Source organism: Staurois parvus, unplaced genomic scaffold (genome assembly GCF_062004578.1).
Source record: "Staurois parvus isolate SC_StPar_1 unplaced genomic scaffold, SC_StPar_1.0 ptg000003l, whole genome shotgun sequence".
NCBI classification, from domain to species: domain Eukaryota; kingdom Metazoa; phylum Chordata; class Amphibia; order Anura; family Ranidae; genus Staurois; species Staurois parvus.
The window spans coordinates 4,385,203-4,409,453 of record NW_028317799.1 but is presented as its reverse complement, the minus strand read 5'-3'; the positions used below and the strand labels follow the sequence as shown (position 1 = coordinate 4,409,453).

General features: G+C 45.0%; 1 protein-coding gene across 1 annotated transcript in view; it reads right to left on the bottom strand.

The window, feature by feature from the left end:
- TOM1L1 (target of myb1 like 1 membrane trafficking protein) overlaps nt 1-24,251 on the bottom strand; it is a 153,315-nt gene that overhangs the window by 91,875 nt on the left and 37,189 nt on the right. The window contains exons 2-3 of the mRNA XM_089672641.1: nt 11,782-11,866; nt 326-404 (exon numbers count right to left, since the gene is read on the bottom strand). Of these exons, the coding sequence (XP_089528767.1) occupies nt 326-404; nt 11,782-11,866 (164 nt within the window). The remainder of the gene's footprint in view (nt 1-325; nt 405-11,781; nt 11,867-24,251) is intronic.

The following is a 24,251-nucleotide window of genomic DNA, read 5'->3' as shown; positions in this document are numbered from 1 at the left end:
GGCTTGCAATAAGGGACTGAGTCTGAGAGGAACACTGGAAGGAGTGGCAGCTCAGATGCTACACTGGCCCCAGTCACCCAGCATCTTCCTGTATCAAAATGGCCATGTATGTGGACAGACTGTGAGACAATTGTACAGAGTAAAGATACCATCGTTCCCTCATCATTCTCTGTGTATGAAGAGAGGGGACTCTGCAGAGAAATTAAGATTTCATACAAGTGGTCCATAGGCCTCACAGAGAGAGTGCCAGCCTGTGCTGCGCCCAGGTGCCCCTAGGTGGCACAACAACAAAAGTTCTGACAACTGGGAATTCTTATTCACTTACAGAAAGAGATAAATGTACTTCCTTCTGGTTGTAGTTCTTGCTAATTCTTTTCTTGAAAGCCTTAACTGCATCTCTTGACCTGGAAAGACAGAGATGACCTTTTATTAACCACTTGCCTACCAGGCACTTATACCCCCTTCCTTACCAGGCCAATTTTCAGCTTTCAGCACTGCCGCACTTTGATTGACAATTGCGCGGCCACGCAACATTGTACCCATATGAAATTTTGATCATTTTTTTCTCACAAATAGAGCTTTCTTTTGGTGGTATTTACTCCCCGCTGGGCGCTTTACTTTTTGCGCTATAAATACAAAAATGCAAAAAATTTGAAAAAAAAAAAAAAGTTTCTTTGTTTCTATTATAAAATTTTTCAAACAGGTAATTTTTCTCCTTCACTGATGTGCGTTGATGAGGCAACACTGATGGGCACTGATAGGCGGCACTGATGGGCACTGATAGGCAGCACTAAAGGGCACTGATAGGCAGTACTAATGAGGTGGCACGGATAGGCGGCACTGATAGACAGCACTAATGAGGTGTCACGGATAGGCGGCACTAATATGCAGCACTGATAGGCGGCACTGATGATGGGTACTGATAGACGGCACTGACTGGCATCACTGCTGGGCACTGACTGGTGGCACTGACTGGCAGCACTGGTGGGTGGCACTGGTGGGTGGGCACTGGTGGGTGGGCACAGGTGGGTGGGCACAGGTGGGTGGCACTTCTGGGCACAGGTGTGTGACACTGCAGAGTGGCACAGGTGGATGCACTGCTGGGCACAGGTGGGTGATCTGCTGGGCACAGGTGGGCGGAGCTAGTGGGTGCACTGCTGGGCACAGGTGGGCGGAGCTTGCGGGTGGCACTGCTGGGCACCGATCATCAGGGCACTGATCATCAGTGCCCTGATGATCGGTGCCGATCCCCGCTCTGACAACTGCCGATTCTCGGCAGTACTTTCCTCACGATCTGACAGCGTGAGGAAAGTGCAGCCGAGAACCGGCACTTGCATTTTCCTCTGATCAGCGTGTCATTGGACACCGCTGATCACGTGGTAAAAGGCCGCTGTGATTGGCCTTTTACCACATCACGTGATCAGCTGTGTCCGTAGGACACAGCGATCACGGAGATCGCCGGGTGCGCGCCCCCTGGGGTGCGCAGGAGAGCGCGTTCTGGGAGGACGTCATATGACGTCCACCCAGAAATGGCCGGCTGCAGTGCAGCCATCATTCGGCTATCTGCGGTCGGCAGGTAGTTAAAGTGTATGCCAAGGCAAAACAAACAAACACATGCAAAGTACATTCCTGCAATACATGCACGGGCAGCACAGTGGCTAAACGGTTAGCACTTTCGCCTGGCAGTACTGGGGTCGTTGGTTCAAATCCTGACCACGGCATCACCTGCCTGGAGTTTGCATGTTCTCTCTGTGCCTGCGTGGGTTTCCTCCCACACGCCAAAGACATGCTGGTAGGTTAATTGGCTCCTGTCTAAATCGTCCCTAGTATGTGTATGTATGAATGTAAGTTAGGGACCTTAGATTGTACACCCCTTGAGGGTTAGGGACTGATGTGAATGTACAATATATATGTAAATTGATGGCGCTATATAAGAACCTGAAATAAATAATTTCCCCGTGTTGTATTCCTATAGGTCTCTTTCAGATAGGTGGCAGTACTTACCACCACAGATTGCTTTTCAGAGGGCAGTAGAGCAGCGGCTGGCAGGTGAGTGGGAGGTGTTACTGCTGACTTCTGACACCATTTTTTTTTTTTTTTTTTAGGGGCCAGTTCACACTCCATGCATTTCAGTTGCTTTTTTATGCATCTAAAACACACAAAACATAGGTTAGATGGTTGTCAGTGTCATAGTTCTCATCAGTGCTTGCAGTTCCAGTGCGTTCCGGTTGCAGAAAAAAAAGTAAAATAGGCTGCATTTTTCCTGCACAGAACTGCGCTGGAATGCAGTAAAATGCATAAAAAATGCACCGAAACGAACCAAAAACGCACTGGAATGCACATGTTCCTAATAAACTGAAGAAAAAGAGAGGGGAAAAAATGAACTGGAACACATCAAAAATGAACCGGAGCATGTCAAATATGCATCTAAAACACACTGGAACACAGCAAAAAACGCATCAAAAACGGTCATGCAGAAATGCGTCCACACTGCATCTAGACTGCGTTTCTATAGTGTGAACCGGCCCTAAAACGTTTTTTCCATTGCGGGGCTGTGCTGCAAGTCAAGTGTTTGGCACGCTGTTGGGGTGTAGCCCCATTGGTCATAAAGCTGCGGTGCCATCTGTCAGTCACAAGCAATGCATTGCAGAACAGGGGCGGACTGACCATTTGGAAACTCAGGCACTGCCCGAGGGCCCGGGGTCAGTAGGGGGCCTCATGTGATGCCCCTGGTACCTTTTTCATAGGCTTTTTCGAGTTTGGGCAAGGACACAGGGGCCCCATGATCCCCTATTGCCCGGGGGCCCCATGAGTTGTCAGTCCGCCCCTGTTGCAGAGATGTACACAATGGAAAAATGTGTTTTGTTTCGTATTCGTTGGTTAAGTTACAATTTAATTTTGTCCTATTTGTTATGTTAGAATGATTTGTTTTTTTAATTAAGTTCATAACGTCGGATTTCTTTTGTATATTCGTTATTTTCAAATCGATTAGAGATTCAAAATTGAAATATGACTATATTCATTCTATTTTTTTCTATGCTATTCTTTTCTGTTCTATTCTACTCTTATTATATTCTTTTATTTTGTATTCTGTTTTATTCTATTCCATTCTAGTTTAGTCCTTTTATTTTTTATTCTATTCTATTTTATTCTATTCTTTTCCTTTTTACTCTTTTATATTATATTATTTTATATTCTATTCCTTTATTTTCCATTCTATTGTTTTAGTCTATTCTTTTCTGTTTTATTTTGTTCTGTGCTATTCTATTCCTTTATTTTCTATTCCATTCTATTCTGTTTTATTCTATTCCACTCTTTTATTTCCTATTCTATTCTGTTTTATTCTCTTCTATTCCTTTATTTTCTCTTCTGCTCTTTTCTATTCTTTTCTGTTGTATTCTATTCTAGTCTATTCCTTTATTTTGTATTCCTTCTTGGCTTTTCTATTCTATTCTGTAAAGCAGGAAAGTAGGGATAACCATCTTATTTCACTTTAGTACCTTACTGTATTTATTGCAATATGTTTTTTTATTTCGAATTTGAATTCATTTTTGAATAATTTGTTTTGTTATAATTTATTTTTGATTTGTTGAAATGTGTTACTATTGTGATTCGAATCTCCCAATAAGGAAAATGTTGTTCGCATTTTGATACAGAATGAAATGAATTGCACATGTCTAATGTATTGCAGCAGCAGCATGTTAGAATTTGGGTGGGCAGCCGGGGGGGGGGTGGTAAAACTGCTGCCTTCGCTTCCTGTCCCAAAGCCAATACAGGAAGTGAGAGTCAATCCCTCCAAAGTATGGGAGGGCTGTGGATAAGGGGTTACCACCAGTCCTCCTGTATAGGGCCCAGACCTCGGTGAACCAAATGTGGGCAGGAAGGGTGAGCGGGGGGGGGGGGGGGGGTGGGGAATTACTGGAATCAATCCCCTGTATGGCTCTCTCTGCAGCAGCTGAAAGCTGGGTTCTTCTCCCCCCCAGCTAGCTTTCAGCTGCTGCAGAGAGAAACATGCAGGGAGATTGGTTCCAGTAGTTTAACAGCCCCTTCCATTCCTGACTGAACCCAATGAGTGATACGTACCGATCACTCACTGTGTTCATTCATAACTGAAGCATGTGGGGTTTTTTTGTGGGGATGGAGGGCACTGTTAGGTTGGCTGTATGGGGCCCTGTGGTTTGAGTGGGGCCCTGTCAGGTTGGCTGTAAGGGCCCCCGAGGTTTCTAACAGCAGCCCTGACCAGAACTAGATTTTTGGAAAATTTCCCCTCTATCCATGTACTGGTGACTCAAAATTTGAGATTTTCTTCACTTAACTATTGGTGGTAGCAAACAACAAATTGAGAGGATAAATCTCCCTAACGGGGGCACAGACAGCAATAGAAACCTGACAGGGGTTCTAGTCCCTCTCCACTCTATCCAAAGCTAAAAAAATTTTTTGCCCTTACTTACACTTTAAGAGCCCCCAGCCTTGATTTAAGCAGTGAGATGGCTCTGGGGAGAAGTTATCCAAATATCAAAATGCTTTCATGGGTGGATATCAGTGTGGAGGAATGGTTGTTCATAGGCAGGCAGCATTTGCATGCATGTAAGCCGTGTACCGGGGTGGGCTCCCCAGGATACAGCGAAGTCACGAACGAGGAAAGCAACCCCAACGCCAGCTTTTACTACAACAGAATTTTACTTAGATGTGGCAAATAAACACAACCACAAATGCTGGAAACATACAATAAATTTACATACACCCAGCCCAAAGGCTGAGACCCTTGTGCTGCACAGCACGGCGCCTCCTGATGGATGAAGGTAGAAAGTGTAGTAATTTACCTACTGGGGGGCACAACTAAGCTGCCACACCTTACCTGTTATTACCCTAAAAGAGCAGGAATCCGTGTATGGGTGTACGGTATGGGCCAGCCTGCGGTGCAGCACAACAGCTTACAATCTTACACAAATCTACAGTATTCCCCCTCCCATAACTGGTCCTGTAGCACATGCCCGAGTATTCCTTCTGAGCAAAATGCCAGTCTGGCTTGAATTTGTGGGATGTTATCAGCTCTCCAATGTGAAATGTCACTTTAAGTTATGGAGTCCTTCCAATGATCAGTAATAACACTTGTGGCCTGACACAAACAGAGACCCTAACTAACTAACTATAGGCCTGGACTCAGTCTCTAGGCACCAACACTGAAATGAGATGCGTGCACGATCTTACCGACCCGGGTCTGCTTTGTATCTGCTGGTGACTCTGAACAGAACAAATGTCTCTCCAACAAGCATGCGGTATCGCAGTGTATGTTTCTTTGTTCCTCTGCTCTCATCAGCATTCCTGGCAGCAATCTTCCTTTCTCTGAACAGGATCAGGGTCTTGGACACAATCAGCTTCACTTAGCTGCAGCTCTGGTTACTGAGGGATGTTCTCACACCTGGATGCCATCAGATTCTCTGCTCACACAGCTCCTGCATTCACCATCCTCCAAAACATGGCTGTTGTCTCTCTCCTTCCTGTTCTCTAAACTCTGTGTGAAAAACCCCACCTCTTCATGAATATAGAAATATCTGTACAGTCTGAGGCTGTGTTAGGAAAACAGTGGCATCTTGTGGCTAAACCGCAGAATGTCACTCCAGAACATTTGATTTACTCCACACAATAATTTACTGCACACAAACAGTGTTCAAACAATGAGAGCTGTTTCCCTATCTCACATGCAGACCACACTAGGTAATGCCACCATGTAATGCTGAGCCTCCATGATTGAAAGGAATGAAAGGGGGGCTAGGGGACAGTCAGGCTGCGGAGGAAAGTGCTAGATCAGTGGTTCTCAACCTTCCTAATGCCACGACCCTTTAATACAGTTCCTCATGTTGTGGTGACCCCCAACCATAAAATTATTTACCCAGTAATTATAATTCATGAGTGTCGTTTTACCTCCAATACTGCTGCTTTCTACACAGTAGCTGCTTTTAACAGAGTAGCTGCTTTCAAAACAGCAGCTGCTTTCTACACAGTAGCTGCTTTTAACAGAGTAGCTGCTTTCAAAACAGCAGCTGCTTTCTACACAGTAGCTGCTCTTTACACATTGGAAATATGTGTTTTCCGATGGTCTTAGGGGACCCCTGTGAAAGGGTCGTTTGACCCCCAAAGGGATCGCGACCCACAGGTTTAGAACCACTTTTTTTGATTGAAAAATATACTTTATTACAGAAGTATAAAAAACCACGATATTCGTAATCGGGGTACATCTCACCCTATACTGCAAAGCAGCGCACTACATTGCAATATAGTTCCAGGCATACGATAAATACATTCAATAAATACATTCACTCAGCGGTATGATGCCTGACGTGATGTGCGTGGCGAACGAATCCCCAGACCGACACGTCATGCATAACGCCGCTTACTCCGAGACCATAGCATGCTTAGACAACATTTCCTACCATTACAAAATCATGCAAGATACGGTTGGTACAATTTACAAAAAGCATTGGGCATGTGGGGGGGAAGGGGGGGGGGGAAGGGGTCACAGGCCCAAAGCTTTATTGAAGGGACAAAGACACGCAAGGGGGAGTAGGGGGAAGGGGAGATCTTCAGACGTCCTCTTCCTCCTTAAAGTCCATCAAGGTATAGTCCCTGAGCAGACTGAGGATCAGTCTGCGGCAGTCCTCAATGGACATCCTCTCCCGCTGGTGGATGAGGCACTTCCTGGCACACCACAAAGCGTCCTTAAAACAACACAGCACCCGCCAGGCGCTGTCAATGTCCTCCAGGGGAAAAGTTCCACAGAAAAGTCCATTCAACACCCCAAAGTGTGTGATGGCTGTCCGTGGCACAAAGTCCTTGAGTTCAGGTTCCAGGGCCCTCAACAGGTCCTGAGCAAAAGAGCACTCCCAGAAAACATGATGAGCCGTTTCCTCGTGGATGATGCAGAAGGGGCAGTTTTAGAACCACTGTGCTAGATGATGCTGGATGTCCACCAGCCAGAAAATAAGGCTGCCTCTCTCATTTGCTGCTTCCAGTGCATAAAACAAGAAGCTCACAGTGTGCGGTGAAATCAGAGCAAGCCATTTCAGTACAGGAGAAGAAGGGAAAGTCGGAGTTCAGCTTTAAAGCGTCTACAGTTTGAAAGACAAAAATCAGCTCCTGGATGTTTTGGCCTGTGATTTCCCCCTAGACTCCTATTTTATTTTTTCATGTATCGAAATTTCTGTATTTACCCAGGACTATTCCCCCGGTATGATGGTTTAGGTTGCAGTTAGAGACGGACGGTTCTTGTGCAAGGTCTCATCGGATGGAGTGTAACGGAGTAGTAAAATATTTATAAAAGAAATAACAACCATATTCTCCCATGTATAGCCGTACCTTTATGTATTCCAGATGGTCGTCTGAGCCCCGCTCCTTCTCCGAGTGATTGACATCCAGCTTTGAAGTTTTCCTCCATTGGACCCACATCCCTCTGTCCCCCTTTCCTGACAATTTTTATTGTAGATCTGATATAGAGACTCGTATATAGAGACTCGTATAAATGTCCTGTAGTACATTTATGTGTTTATATTGCCCTTATGTATGCTCCAACAATCATTTTCAATTTTTGCTCCCTTTTGGTCTGTTAACACTTTGAGGACCGTAAGGTTTTGGAACGCCAAAAGAATCAATTATACACCATTTTTATTATATCATACTTTAATTACAAATAATTTTAGTATATCTGTTTGATGAGAAAAAAAAATACAGTGGTGTTCAAAAGTTTGCATATCCTGGCCTAAATCGTGGAATTTTGGCAGTGATATTGAATGTGACTAATCATACAAAAAACCCCTTTCTTTTATTTCAAGTGTTACTAAACCCACAACAGTACAATCAGTCTGTATATGCAGTAAAGCATGCTTGTTATATTCACTGTGGAACCTAAGGGGTTAATTTTCCGCACTGTTTGATCCTGACTTCTCTGATCCTCACTTTCTTCCAGTGTCTCCTTCTTATCTCCTGATAAGACATATCCTGTGGAGTCACTCTGCACCTGCTCAGTTTGGTGCGTGTTGCAAGTTTTTTTTTTCTTGGGAGAGTGCATGTGATCAGCACAGGGCCAATCAGCACTGTCCAGACATAGGTCAGAGGTTTTGCATCCTCCTAGAGCAGAAAAAAACTCCTCCTACAAATTTTAACCATGCTCTGCTGAACACTGATAGGAGTTACTAGACTGCTCTAACTGCTGATGAGAAAAGGTATTAGCAGTTTACTAAAATAATTTCATTTCCATGGACTGTGTACTGTGGGAGACCAGATATAGTGAATGCAGGGTCCTGGGAGAGTGGATATAGTGAATGCAGGGTCCGGGGAGACCAGATATAGTGAATGCAGGGTCCTGGGAGACCAGATATAGTGAATGCAGGGTCTTGGGAGAGCGGATATAGTGAATGCAGGGTCCAGGGAGACCAGATATAGTGAATACAGGGTCCGGGAAGACCAGATATAGTGAATGCAGGGTCCTGGGTTTAGTAACCCTTTAGATAGCGATCATATGAAGCCATTTATTATCACATAGTTGTTTGGTTCCTTTTAAAATCATAATGATAAAAGAAATTACCCAAATGGCTCTGATCAAAGGTTTCCACCCCCTGGAATGTTTGGTTTTGGTACAGACCCACAAGGTGGCACACACACAGGGTAAAATGGCAATTAAAGGTTAATTTCCCACATGGCTTTTTAAATTGCAATTAGTGTCTGTGTATAAACAGTCAATGTGTTTGTTAGCTCTCACGTGGATGCACTGAGCAGGCGTGATATTGAGCCATGGGGAGCAGAAAAAGAACTGTCAAAAGACCTGCATAGAGAGGTAATGGAACATTATAAAAATGGAAAAAGATCTAAAAAGATAGCCAAAGCCTTGAATATGTCAGTAAGTGGAAAATTCGGGATCTCTTGATACCAAGCCAAGGTCAGGTAGACCAAGAAAGATGGCAGCCACAACTAAGATGGCAGCCACAACTGCCAGAAGAATTGTCCAGGATACAAAGAAAAACCCACAGGTAACCTTATGAGAATTACGGGCTGCTCTGGAAAAAGATGTTGTGGTTGTTTCAACGACAACAATACGACGATACTTGAACAAAAATTAGCAGCATGATTGAGATTTGGAGAGAGGTCAATAGCAACTAGAATACAATCCCCACTGTGAAGCATGGTGGTGGCTCACTGATGTTTGGGGGGGGGTGAGCTCTAAAGGCATGGGGAATCTTGTGAAAATTGATGGCTAGATGAATGCAACATGTTATCAGAGAGTACTGGCAGCCAATTAGCATTCTTTTGCACGAAAGCTGCAAGTTGGATGCTCTTGGACTTTCCACAGACAATGACCCTAAGCAGAAGGCCAAGTTGACCCCCCCAGTGGTTACAGCAGAAAAAGGTGAAGGTTCTTGAAGGTTCTAGAGTGGCTATCACAGTCTCTTTACCTTAATGTCATCAAGCCACTCTCAAACATGTGGTTCATGCAAGACGACCAAAGACTTTGCATGATCTGGAGGCATTTTGCCAAGGTGAATGGGCAGCTATACCACCTGCAGGTATTTGGGGCCTCATAGACAACTATTACAAAAGATTGCACACCGTCATTGATGCTAAAGGGGACAATACACAGTATTAAGAACTAAAGGGATGCAGACTCTTGAACAGGAGGCATTTCATTGGTTTACTTGTTTCCAAGTTTTGTTTTATGATTGTGCCATTGTGTTATGACCTACAGTTACAGAATATGTATCCCATAAGAAATAAAAGAAATGTGTTTTCCCTGCTCACTCACTCATGTTTTCTGTAGAAATGGTACACACTGTATATTACCAAATCTCCAAGGGGATGCAAATTTTTGAGCTCAACTGTAGCTGTTCATCCAGCCATAAATCTTGTGATCTGGTAACTTTCTGTGTTTGCTTCCTTATCTGCATTGTTCCCTGCTATCTCCATAGATATCATCTGTGGTATGGTGTGCAAACTAAACACCAAAAATTAACAAAAAAAGTGCACGTGAATACAAACAAAAATACTTAAGGTGTGGCTTTTGGTCCTTTCCTGAAGAAGAAAGACCCCTTGAGGTGCAAGACTCCTGATGGGGGTAAGGCACTCTCAGGTCTACCTAGCCAAAAGGCAGATGGACCCCTCTCCTCATGATCAGCTGAAGCTGACCAACAAGTACTAGGTGGGGACTCTCAAGAAGAGAGATGCTCCAAGACAGAAGAGGAACCTGATGGCTGCATATCCTCCCCGTTGACTTCAGGGTAGGCCTAAAGACCCATACCCTACCATCCAGAGTGAAAAGGAAACACATATATAAGTGCAGGTGACCAACATGGAGAGAAAACAAAATAGTAATAGTTGCCAAAAGTACATTGGTTAGGCCTTGTGGCCTGGTAACAAAAATTGCACCGGTCTCAGCCAAAAAGTCTAGCCCATGAGGTGCTGTCCAAAAAAAAAAAAAAATCGTGGCCTAGTGATGTTTCATACAGTGGGGTCCCACACCCATAGTAATACTCTGGCACTCTCAGGAGACGATTGGCACTGCAGGCCGTCTGCCTTCCTGGCCCCTGTACAGACAAGTCAGCACAGTCAAATCAGGAGGCAATGGGACCCTTGGAATCCTCTACTTGGTAATTACTCCCAGTCAACACCTCACCCAGTTGCACACTGGTTTCTGTTCTCTTGGGAAGATCCTGTATAAACTGTTCAGGTACATGCAAAACACAGTGCTTTGTTTCGGCATGGGGATGAGACCTTCCCGTCCCACTCCTGAAACAAAATCGAGTCAGGTTGAGCACTGCTCAGCCATTCAGAAGCCATATAAGGTTTTGTCTGATTGACGGAGGTGGAGTTTGTGACATCATCAGCCCATGTTTCCACCTTAGCCATTCAGAGGAAGTCTTGTATTCATTCCTTGAGTACAAAAATACAAAGCTTCCCCTGAATGACTGAGGAGCCCTCAGCCCAACTCGATTTTGTTCTGGGAGTGTGATGGGAAGGTTTTGTCTCACTTACGGAACACAATGCTGTTTACTGAGGCCACATACAGTTTATACAGTGCTCCCAATCGCTGAAACTGTTATGGAAGCAAATAATTTGTTTACTACTCTGGCACTCCCAGGACGCCACACCCAGAGGATGCTTGCCACCTCAGGCCTTCTGCCTTCCCAGACCATAAAAGTCAGCATAGTCAAGTCAGGAGGCTCTGGGCTCCTCTGAAATCTCTACCAAGGAAATTCTCCTGCCACCACCAGTGGCCACATTGGTTTCTGTTCTCATAGGAAGAAGGTTAGAAACTCATCTTACTGCATTAAAATGTATGGGTTTAGATGCAGGAAAACAAAAGTGTAAAGGGCCTTTTTAGATTGTTAGTTGATCAGCCTATGAATGGCCAGATTGCTAAAATTGCAACCAGTGCCTGTGTTTGGGATCCAGACATGACTTGATGTGGTTTCTATGTATAGCTATTTATTTTATAAGTACCAGGGTGCTTTGAGAGACTTTTTTAAAGTTAAAAAACATCAATAATGGCTGTAGTAGTCAATGACCACTTTTGAAGGACACGTTAACAGATTGGGATAGAAAACCTGGGCTAATCCCTACTGCTTCCTTCTTGTAAAAAACAACATTATCAATGTTTTCCAACCTAGCCCAGCAATGCCCCTATATGGGAAAAACACCTAAGCACATACAAAAATGACAGCTAGAATGTGATTGGTGGCATTGAAAAGCACACACCATGTCTTTCTCCTCCTATCCAGATTATGGGGCACTCACCCATCAACCATAGTATTAATATGATCACAGATGTTCATAAACTGGCCCCAGTCTTCATCTTTGGTTCTTCCGGCTGTGTGTATCTCTGAAAGGAAACAACAATGTTCATGGTAACATTTCTGATGTGTAAGTAGCACATGAGAAAACATCAGTTCATCTAAGCAGCAAATATGGCTTCCCAACAGAAATCCATGGATTGTCCTTCTAGCTGTTGTATTGTTACCATGGCTGAAGAATATTCAGCATTTGGCACATTTCTGGAAGCATTGGATGCCTTGTCTTCCGATGCATGCTGTAGTTCCATCTGTCAGCCCCTATGTTACTATTGTGTACTTAATGAAGTAAAGGCTGGTGGACTGAACCACAGCGTGCAGTGGGGGACCAAGCGTTATTGGGAGTGTGCCGGGAGTAGGTCATGGATTTGAAAATATTGTAGTAGATTCATAAGCCTGTAAGAGGGCTTCATGACTGGCTAGACTTGGCACCAAGAGCACAAGTCTCTACCTCGCTCCTGTCCTGCTAGAACACTGTTCCTCCTGCTGAGGCTGAACCCTCTGTCATCTTGACCCTACTCATGCCAGAAGCCTCCAAAGGACAGTCCCGGCCTTTGACCTTTATATCCCCATGGAGTGTTCACACATAGAAGTATGTAGGCAGGTGCAGTCTGCATTCTTCACTGCAGGCTGCGCACAATCTGAGCTGTACCACAGCTGAAGAAGAAACCTAGTTTCTCTATGGGTTCCTGGGTCAATGGAGCAGCGTTCTGGTTGGCTGCGCTGCAGCCATGTGACCCTAGGCCACCATATTGGGTCTATATAAGTCCGTGCCCCCAAGATTTTGGCATGCTTTTTGCAAGTGGCTAGTGTAGGGAGAGAGACCCCGCATGGTAGGGAAAGGACTTAGCAGTAGGGAAAGGTCCTGGAAGAGTAGAGTCAGGTAAGAGACTCGCCAACCTGGAAAGGAGCCTCCCCGCTTGAGATTGAACCAACCAGGCTGTATTTCCCACCTTTGAGACAGACGCTGTCAGCATCTCTACTCTGCCACATCTTGAATGCATTGAACTGTGAGTTTTTTCCCTAAGCGGCACTCTCACGCTAGGGTGTGTAACGTTGGCATTCTGCTTAATACAAGTTTCACGTTTATTGCAACTGGACCCTTTGTGTTCTCTGCCGCTGCACCTCCCCACAAGTGGTTTTGCTGAATGTTTCTGATGGAATTCAGAACATGGCATAACACTTGACATCAGACAGGCAATCACATTTGGTGAATGGTCCGCAGTAGTCACAATGGAAAGCATATGTAGCACCTTGGCAGCCATCTCCCTTACAGTCCCTCTTTCACCCGGGGTCATTAGCAACCTCTCAGGACTGGACTCTCTATAGACACCTCCTCCTTATGTACACCTCTTCCGGCACCTTCCAGGGAAGCAGACTCACACAGGGAATTCTTAGACAGATTCAAAAGGCCTTTTTCAGTCTGCCCTAGCCTCCACCTCCATAAGGGTCAAGAAGTCTACAGACAGCTCTTCCTAGGTGCAGGTCTGACGCTTCCAGCCTCCTGCCCTATACAGGGCCTACATGTGCTGGTTACTCCTTATAAGTGGGGTGTTTAGCTCCCATGTCTGCTGGGCTCCTCCATAACTGGCTTATATGTGGGTGCTGACATCACTGCAGGAGGGCTCTACCTAAAAGGGGTCTAGCACCTGATGACCCTGTCTGCGGTAACCAGACACTATTCTGATATAAAACCACCTAGTGGCAACATAGCTAACTGCACCTTCCTACAAGTCAATTTCACGTAGTGGGTATTAAGATGTAAATTTATACCTGTCAAGTTTCATTCGCTTAAAACAAGTGATACAGTATTTAGCTGGTGCCAAGTGAGATGGGAACGTTTTATTGACTTTTAAGAAGAATTCCAGTGGCCACAAACCCTGCTGTTATATTAAAGTTCAAGTTAATCTGCTTATATTATTATTATTATACAGGATTTATATGGCGCCAACAGTTTGTGCAGCACTTTACAACGTGAAGGTAGGCATTACACTTACAATACAATTTGGTACAAGAGGAAACAGAGGGCCCGGCTTGTTAGAGCTTACAATCTAGGAGGAAGGGTTGAGTGATACAAAAGGTAACAGCTGTGGGGGGATGAGCTGATGGAGGAAATAAAAGGCAGTTTACTAGTTAGAAGCAGGATAGGCTTCTTTAAAGAGAAAGATTTTCAGGGATCGTCTAAAGGTGGATAGATTAGGAGATAGCCAGACAGATTGGGGTAGGGAGCTCCATAGGATGGGAGAAGCTCGAGAGAAGTCCTGGAGGCAAGCATGGGAGGAGGTGACACGGGAACTAGAGAGCAGAAGGTCTTGGGAGGATCGAAGAGAGTGGTTTGGTTGATATTTTGAGACCAGGTTGGTGATAAAGCTGGGGACAGAGTTGTGGATGGCTTTGTAAGTTGTTAGTATTTTGAATTTTATTCGTTGGGCGAGTGGAAGCCAGTGGAGGGATTGGCAGAGAGGGGTAGCAGACACTGAACGGTTGGTAAGGTGGATGAGCCTGGTAGCAGCATTCATGATGGACTGGAGGGGGGATAGCCTATGTAAAGGTAAGCCAATGAGGAGGGAGTTGCAGTAGTCAAGGCAAGAGCAGGGGCAGACTGACAACTCATGGGGCCCCCGGGCAATAGGGGATCATGGGGCCCCTGTATCCTTGCCCAAACTCAAAAAAGCCTATGAAAAAGGTACCAGGAGCATCTCATGGGGCCCCCTACTGACCCCGGGCCCTCGGGCAGTGCCCGAGTTTCCAAATGGTCAGTCCGCCCCTGGGCAAGAGATAACCAGGGAGTGAATTAGGAGCTTTGTGGTCTCATTGGTTAAAAAGGGGCATATTCTGGAGATGTTGCAGGGGTTGAGGCAGCATGATATGGAAAGGGATTGGATGTGGGCCTGACAGGACAGTTCAGAATCCAGGGTTACCCCTAGCATGCTGGCATGCAGGGATGGGCTGATAGTGGTGCTATTGATCCTGACCGAGAAATCAGGGAAGAGGCACGTGGGGGAGGAAATATTATGAACTCAGTTTTGGATAGATTGAGTTTTAGGAAGTGGTGTGACATCCAGTCTGATATGTCTGTTAGTAAATCAGTGAGATGTGAGGAAACTGATGGGGTGAGTTGAGGATTAGAGAGATAGATTTGTGCGTCATCAGCATAGAAATGGTATTGGAAACCATGGGAACCTATCAGCTTATATTTTGCCTTCTCTGGTTCCCCTTTCTTCCCCCAGTCTCATCAACATGCCAAAAAAAGTAAAACATCTATTTTTTTTTGCATTCTTTATTTTAGAATCATTGATGTCACCACCAGGTCTCTGTGCTTCTCTATACAATGCAGGCAGATCATGGCTAGAACACTCTGCCCCCTGTACTCCTCAGGTAAGCAGTAGGCTGGCTCTTAGGAGGTTTGCAAATACCAAAATCGATGCCAGGCTGGAGAGGAGGGAGTTTCTAGGCAGTCTGCATTAGCATTTTTAAACAATCTTTTTGCCTTCATTAAACATTTTCCTTTTTATCATCCATCCAAATTGTATTTTATTTAAAATTATTGCATTTGATTTGGTAGGTAATCCACTCTTTACAATGGCTGCAATTTTTCTAGGTGCATCGAAGACTTGCAGTCACCTCCAGGAACAGTCTGTTCCCTACAGGGGCGGACTGACCATTTGGAAACTCGGGCATTGCCCGAGGGCCCGGGGTCAGTAGGGGGCCCCATGAGATGCCCCTGGTACGTTTTTCATAGGCTTTTTTGAGTTTGGGCAAGGGCACAGGGGCCCCATGATCTCCTATTGCCCGGGGGCCCCATGAGTTGTCAGTCTGCCCCTGGTTCCCTAATATAAGTTCACTGCGCGCCCTTTAGCCCGGGTTCACACTGATGTGGTGCGGCACATCACATGTGATTTGCAAAGGAACTGCACCTCATTTCTGCGCAGATCACATGCAATTTCCATGTGGTGCAATTGAGCCATTTTTTATGGCTCAAATCACACCACGTCCGCACCAAAAAAGTGCAGGGCCCTTTTTTAGTTCGCACCAGAATCGGATCGCATGAGTTTTCACACCCATGCGATCCAGTTCTCAACATCACACCGCGTCTTGCAAACTGATTTCGGGGTGTCGTTAATGTAGCCTCCCTAGCGGTCTGATTATGTCCATATTTCTGTGCTCAAAGCGGTAGATTTTTTTGCATGGAAATATGTAGTTTTTTATTGTAGGCTGTAATTTTTAGGAATAACTCACTGAAATCTGCCTCAACAAGAGTCTAGTAAACATCCCGGGGATGATAAAATTTGAAACACAAAATCATAAATTATAATTTAATAAATAATAATAATATAATAATAATAATAAATTTAATTCAATAATATAATCAAACCAAAAACACTGAAATTTGAAATATAGAGTCCGCACATCACAAAGTCGCAGAATCGTTTTCAGTGTCTGATGACGAATTTCCCACACGAATCATTATCACTCAATTCTGCAAGTGGTTCTGATTTACTATCGCTGTTCTCTAGCCGGTCTAAAACCGCTTTTGACCTAAAGGGACGCTTTTTGGACGCCATGGACGTTTCTCAGTTTCCAGGCAGAAAGAATAGTAATAATGTAGGCAGGGCGCCGGACAAAGCACTCGGGACAAAATGTATGTGAGATGGTTTGATACAGGAATGTTATACTATGTGATTTTAGTGAATTTAGTGAATGTCACTTTTACAACTTTCAAATTTCCTGCCAGTTCTGTCCCCGTACGTCCCGACGTCGCAGGGAACGGAACCCAGAAGACAGATGATGGCATCAGCCGGAGGACATTACACGGGACACTGCAGGAGGGACATCGCGGGAGCGCAGGACAAGGTAAGTGAAGAAGAGATCTCAGAGCAACACTGCAGTGTATTCCCGAGTGTAGCTCGGGGTTAGCGCTTCTGGTACTGAAACTTTACCCCGAGCTACACTCGGGAATACCGCCAGGGAGGTTAAAATACACACCCGCATTGGTTCGTATGAATGAGGTGCGATTATAATGCGATGTGCAAATCGCACAGAAATCGGTGCGCATTCCGCGCCGCATCATTGTGAACCCGGGCTTAAGGTGAAATGTCTTATTTCTCAGCATCCTCCTAAACCTCAGCCACAACGACAACAAAATGTGCTGAAGAAACTTCAGGCTGAGTCCCAGAAGAGGATTCATTATTGCTTATTCAGAGCAAGAGACCAAAGTCTCAATTCACCCCCAGCGCTGGAAGTTCTAATTCTGGTCAAACACGGCAGACAAAATGAAAGAAAGGAAATTTCATATCGATGTCCCAAAAAACAATATAACTCCAATCTTTGGATATTTGATTTACTGAGACACAAGACCAATAAAGTGTGTGAGATTCCTTGCCTTCTGGCTGATAATGTGCGAACGACAAAGTCCCAGAACAGAACTCCCAGGATTCAAAGTAAATGCAATAGACTTCATTCACAAAGCTTCACCACAAACATAAGGCTCTCTAATTTAGCTACACTCATTTTCAAATCTCATTGGATTCAGTCAAAAATAACTGTCACTTTTTTTAAATAAGTATACTTTTCCTTGTGTGTTGGCTTTGTAAATTGAGCTGAATGGGGGGGGGGGGGGGGTAACTAACGAAGAGTGGTGCAAGCACAAGCGTGCTCACCTTTTTTTGATTCCCCCTCTCCCACCCCATTAGGCTCAATTCACAAAGAATTATGCTCATTTAAAAAAAGTGACAGTTAGCAAAAAGTGACAGTCAACAAAAGGGCGCAAGCTTGCACAGCTCTTCTAAATGTAAAAAAATAAGGAGTAGATGCTGCGTCTAATTGACAAAGGGGGCTTGTGCTTGCACCACTCTTTGGTAATTCCCCCCATTAGGCTCAATTCACAAAGCCAACACACCAGATAAGTATACTTATTTCAAAAAAGTGACAGTTAGCAAAAAGTGACAGCTAACAAAAATAAGCAAGCTTGCACCGCTCTTCTAAATGTAAAAAAAAGAAGCAGATGCTGCGTCTAATTGACAAAAGGGGCTTGTGCTTGCACCACTCTTTGGTAATTCTCCCCATTAGGCTCAATTCACAAAGCCAACACACCAGATAAGTATACTTATTTAAAAAAAGTGACAGTTAGCAAAAAGTGACAGCTAACAAAAGGGCGCAAGCTTGGACCACTCTTCTAAATGTATAAAAAATAGCAGATGCTTCTAACAAACAAAGGGGTTTATGCGTGCACACTTTTTTTGGATTCCCCCCTCCTACCCCATTAGGTTCAATTCACAAAAAAATTATACTTATTTAAAAACAAAGTGACAGTTAGCAAAAAATTACAGTTAACAAAAGGGCGCAAGCTTGCACCGCTCTTCTAAATGTAAAAAAAAGGAGCAGATGCTGCGTCTAATTGACAAAGGGGGCTTGTGCTTGCACCACTCTTTGGTAATTCCCCCCACTAGGCTCAATTCACAAAACCAACACACCAGATAAGTATACTTATTTAAAAAAAGTGACAGTTAGCAAAAAGTGACAGCTAACAAAAGGGCGCAAGCTTGCACCACTCTTCTAAATGTAAAAAAAAAGGAGCAGATGCTGCGTCTAATTGACAAAGGGGGCTTGTGCTTGCACCACTCTTTGGTAATTCCCCCATTAGGCTCAATTCACAAAACCAACACACCAGATAAGTATATTTATTTAATAAAAGTGACAGTTAGCAAAAAGTGACAGCTAACAAAAGGGCACAAGCTTGCACCGCTCTTCTAAATGTAAAAAAAAGGAGCAGATGCTGCATCTAATTGACAAAGGGGGCTTGTGCTTGCACCACTCTTTGGTAATTCCCCCATTAGGCTCAATTCACAAAGCCAACACACCAGATAAGTATACCTATTTAAAAAAAGTGGCAGTTAGCATAAAGTGACAGCTAACAAAAGGGCACAAGCTTGCACCACTCTTCTAAATGTATAAAAAAAAAAATAGCAGATGCTTCTAACAAAGGGGTTTATGCGTGAACACCTTTTTTTTATTCCCCCCTCCCATCCCATTAGGCTCAATTCACAAAACTAACACACCAGAATAAAAAAAATTATACTTATTTAAAATAAGTGACAGTTAGCAAAAAGTGACAGTTAGCAAAAGCTTGCACCACTCTTCTAAATGTATATAAAAAAAATAGCAGATGATTCTAATAAACAAAGGGGTTTATGCTTGCACAACTTTTTGTTGATTCCCCCACCCCATTGGGCTCAATTCACAAAGCTTACACACCAGGATAAATATATTTATTAAAAAAACTGACAGCAAAAGGTGACAGTTAACAAAAGAGCACAAGTTTGCACTACTCTTCTAAATGCACACCTTTTTGTTGATTCCCCCCATCCCCATTAGGCCCCATAAGAGACAGTTAGCAAAAGTGACAGTCAACAAAAGAGTGCAAGCTTGCACCGCTCTTGTAAATGTAAAAAAAAAAAAAAAAAAAGGAGCAGATGCTGCTTCTAATTAACAAAGGGACTTGTGCTTGCACCACTCTTTGTTAATTCCTCCAATTAACTTCAATTCACAAAGCCAACACACCAGATACGTTTTCCTTTTCAAAAAAGTGACAGCTCGTAAAAAGTGGCAGTTAACAAAAGGGTGCAAGCTTGCACCACTCTTCTACATGTAAAAAACAAAAAAAACAGATGCTTCTAATAAACAGAGCAGTTTGTGCTTGCACACTTTTTTTTTTATTCCACCCTCCCTTCCACCTCATTAGGCTCAATTCACAAAAAAGTATACTTATTTAAAAAAATGACAGTCAACAAAAGGGTGCAAACTTGCTCTGCCCTTCTAAATGTAAAAAAAGGAGCATATGCTCCTTCTAATTAAGTGCAGGGTCTGGAGGAGGACCAAGAGGAGGAGTGGAGTCAGTTACCAGAGTCTGCTCAATGCTGAGACCAGGGGAGGCGGAGATGAGGGGGTGCTGCAGCTGCACTGAGAGGTGCAGGATCTGGCGGAGGAGTTCTGTCCTCTCTGCTGCCGACTGCTGAGACAAGGTGGAGACAAAGACGAGGGGGGTACTGTAGCTGCAGGAGAGGTGCAAGGGCACATAAAATGGCCTGGAGGGCCGGATTCGGCTTGCGGGCCTTCTGTTTGACACCTGTGGCATCAGTGAATGTGATACGTCCAGGGGCGGACTGACCATTTGGAAACTCGGGCACTGCCCCAGGGCCCGGGGTCAGTAGGGGGCCCCATGAGATGCCCCTGGTACCTTTTTCATAGGCTTTTTTGAGTTTGGGCAAGGACACAGGGGCCCCATGATCCCCTATTGCCCGAGGGCCCCATGAGTTGTCAGTCCGCCCCTGGATACGTCTACGATTTTTTCATTTTTATTTTAGAGGCAAAGGTAAGCCAGAGCTTCTCATCCAGCTGTGTGCATTAATAATCGACCATGGCGATTTAATGTGAGCTGATCTTGTGTGGTGTGGGGGGGGGGGTAATTGTGTATATTTCGTATATTTGATGTTCGCCGTCGATGGAAGAGCGAGTTCAGCAGGATGAGAGCTGGGAGTCCATTTGTGTTTCAGCTCTGTACTCTACAATGTGTTTTGACAGTGACCCAAGATACAGCAGTCCCCCGAGCACAGAGGAGTATACATTTACATGCTGCTCGGGGCTACAGCTAGATCTCCAGAGATATGACTTAACATCTATTGACTGGAGAATAATAAAAGAGACTCAAACTGAAAGATTCACAGGCTGGAATAGGAAGGTGAAGTGTCAGTAGATGGCTTAGACCAGGGGTGTCAAACTTGCGGCCCCCCAGCTGTTGCGAAACTACAAGTCCCATCATGCCTCTGCCTTTGGGAGCCATGCTTGTAACTCTCAATCTTGTAATGCCTCATGGGACTTGTAGTTTGGCAACAGCTGGAGGGCCTCCACCTGTGGCTTAGACTTTAAGAACTTTCCTGGCACTAATGGTGATATAAGTATACCAAAAGGAGGTTGTTTTACAGCGGCCCCATCGTTAAAAAGACCCTGACCAGTCATTTCCAGGACAAACCTCCCATAAGGTTATACACTCACCGGCTACTTTATTAGGTCCACCTTGCTAGAACCGGGTTGGACCCCCTTTTGCCTTCAGAACTGCCTTAATTCTTCACAGCATAGATTCAACAAGGTGTTGGAAACATTCCTCAGAGATTTTGGTCCATATTGACATGAGTTACTGTTGCCTTTCTATTATCTTGAACCAGTCTGCCCATTCTCCTATGATGCAGGGGCGGACTGACCATTTGGAAACTCGGGCACTGCCCGAGGGCCCGGGGTCAGTAGGGGGCCCCATGAGATGCCCCTGGTACCTTTTTCATAGGCTTTTTTGAGTTTGGGCAAGGACACAGGAGCCCCATGATCCCCTATTGCCCGGGGGCCCCATGAGTTGTCAGTCCGCCCCTGCCTTTCACTTTCATGTAGTTAAGGCTCTGTTTCCATGTTCATACACTAAAGATTCAATGGGCTTCTGACAGAGAGTCCCCTTTACTAGAGTGGCCAACAGGCAAAAACGTTCTGCATTGTCCATTGTAAACAATCACATTCCTTTCTTAATGTTTTAGACTGTTTAGAGATTTCTATAAAGTTTCAATAACTAAACCTTTAATTTAGAATTTATTTAATATGAATGCAGACTGGTCAGGATTGATTTCTTTCAAAGTGCACTAAATGAACTAAAATAGAAGTAACAATTTATGAAACTGGTGTTTTTTTTAACTGTATCTGTTGCATATCCAGCTTTATAGTGCTATTATGCTTTATGGGAATGTAAATGTTTAGTTGAAAATAAAACTCTTTAAGTAAGCATGTAACTTACTAGATCAATGATCTAAACAAACACGCATTTGACGTTTAGCCGGTGCTGGCACAACCAGCATTTTCTAAGACATGCTTTAGTCCATAGATAACATGAGGAGAACCCATTTCTGAAGCCATGCTGAGACCAGAGAAGTTTTTGTGTAGTTAGAGGAGCACGGGGCGGCTGCAGTCTGTAATAGAAAGCTTAAAAGAATCTTCTGCAGCATGGCTGGTAGACTGGTTATTTTTTAAGAAGTATCTGCGAAAAATATATTTTCTGAGATTACTTAGAAGGCCAAATTCCAATCTGGCTTTGTTTTCTTCTGTGGAAGCCCTCCAACCCTGCTGCCCAGCTAAGGTCAGGGGAACAATCAGTTAAATAAATTAGAACAGCCTTCCTCAACCAGGGTTCCTTCAGAGGTTGCCAGGGGTTCCATGAGCGATGGGCAATAACCAATGACACCAATGATCTTTTTAGCTATTTGTAGCAGTACCCTCTTGGAAGTTGCTGAATATTTTGTCCCCCCTATAGTCCTACACAGCTAGGCAACGCACATTTTTCACAGACTTGTATTCTGGAGACAGTAAATAGTCCTTGAGCTTGTTTTTTTTTTTTTGGGGGGGGTTCGTTTTTATTTGGGGTTTATTTTGAACTTGAAGGGGTGGAGTGGCGTATGAGTTGCCCAAGGGAACTTCAACTGAGGACAACTCCTTGGCAACTATGTAGAAGTCTCAATACAGCAAAAAAGGGTTTCTTCCTGGAGAGCTCTCCAGCCTCTCCTGATTTACCACCCCAGACCCCAGATGAATCCTCTCCTCATCCAGATGTACTGGGTGAATCTCTGGGCAAGGGGACCCAGAATCTGTCTCTGCAAATCAACAGTCCCAGATGGGGGCTAGTCAGGTTGCCCACCCAAATGCCCTTTCTCCTTATCTGGCCCAGGGGGTGTAGGACTACTCACTCTTCTTCTTATATGAACTTGTTGGATTGGTAGCTGCCTTCAAACTATCCGCTGGGCAGGCTCCTTCCCTGCTGCACAGGTGGACCTCTCTCAGAGGACTGCTGAGGTTGAGAGATCCTACTTTCAGCTTCAGCCTGGAGGTAGGCTCCTTACCACTGGGCCCCATCCTAAGCTCCTGCATCCCAGCCTCTCACTTCCTGAATTCTCCTGCTGCTGAGCAGGCTCTGTCATACGTAAAGTGTTACTAAACCTAGGAGCCTGCACTCACTATATGTGGTCACCCACAGTACACAGAACATGAAAGAGCAATTATTTTAGTAAACATAAACTGCTAAATACCTTTTTTCATCAGCAGTTAGAGCAGTTTTGTGACTTCTATCAGTGTCCAGCCGAGCACTGGTTAAAGTTTGTAGGAGGAGTTTTCATTTTGCTCTAGGAGGATGTAGGACTCCTGACCCTCTTTCTGGACAGTACTGATTGGCCCTGTGCTGATCACATGCACTCTCCCAAGAAAGGAAAAACCTCTCTAGCAATACATACCAAATTGATCATGTGCAGAGCAACTCCACACAATATGTCCTATCAGGAGATAGGAGTGGGACACTGGAAGAAGGGGAGGATCAGAGAAATCAGAATCAAACAGTGTTTTTACACAATAGAGAGGATTAACCCCTTAGGTTCCACAGTGAAGTCAGAGAAGTCAAGTCACAGAAGTTAGAATCAAACAGCGTATGTCCGCCCCTGCTCTGACCCCTGACATCAACAAGGCATTTTCACCAACACAACTGACGCTCACTGGATATTTTCTCTTTTCGGACCATTCTTTGTAAACTCTAGATTTTAGCCTGTCCGATGTGGGGGTGCAGTATAAAATGTCAGGGGACAGAGGATGGGAGGTCAGATGAGCAGAGGACAGGGGTCACTGCTGGCAGGGCAGAAGACAGAGGTCACTGCTGGCAGGGCAGAGGATGAGGTCACTGCTGGCAGGGCAGAAGACAGAGGTCACTGCTGGCATGGCAGAAGACGGAGGTCACTGCTGGCAAGGCAGAGGATGGGGTCACTACTGGCAGGGCAGAAGACAGAGGTCACTGCTGACAGGGCAGAAGAGAGGGGTCACTGCTGGCAGGGCAGAAGATGGAGGTCACTGGTGGCAGGGCAGAATACAGAGGTCACGGCTGGCAGCGCCGAAGACAGAGGTCACTGCTGGCAGGGCAGAAGACGGAGGTCACTGGTGGCAGAGCTAAATACAGAGGTCACTGCTGGCAAGGCAGAAGACAGAGGTCACTGCTGGCATGGCAGAAGACAGAGGTCACTGCTGGCAAGGCAGAGGATGGGGTCACTACTGGCAGGGCAGAAGACAGAGGTAACTGCTGACAGGGCAGAAGAGAGGGGTTACTGATGACAGGGCAGTGGACAGGGGTCATTGGTGGCAGAGCAGAATGCAGAGGTCACTGCTGGCAAGGCAGAGGATGGGGTCACTAATGGCAAGGCAGACGACAGAGGTCAGTGCTGGCAGGGCAGAAGAGAGGGGTCATTGATGACAGGGCAGAGGACAGAGGTCACTGATAGCGGGGCAGAGGACAGGGGTCACTGCTGGCTGAGCAGAGGATAGGGTTCACTGCTGGCAGGGCAGAAGACAGGG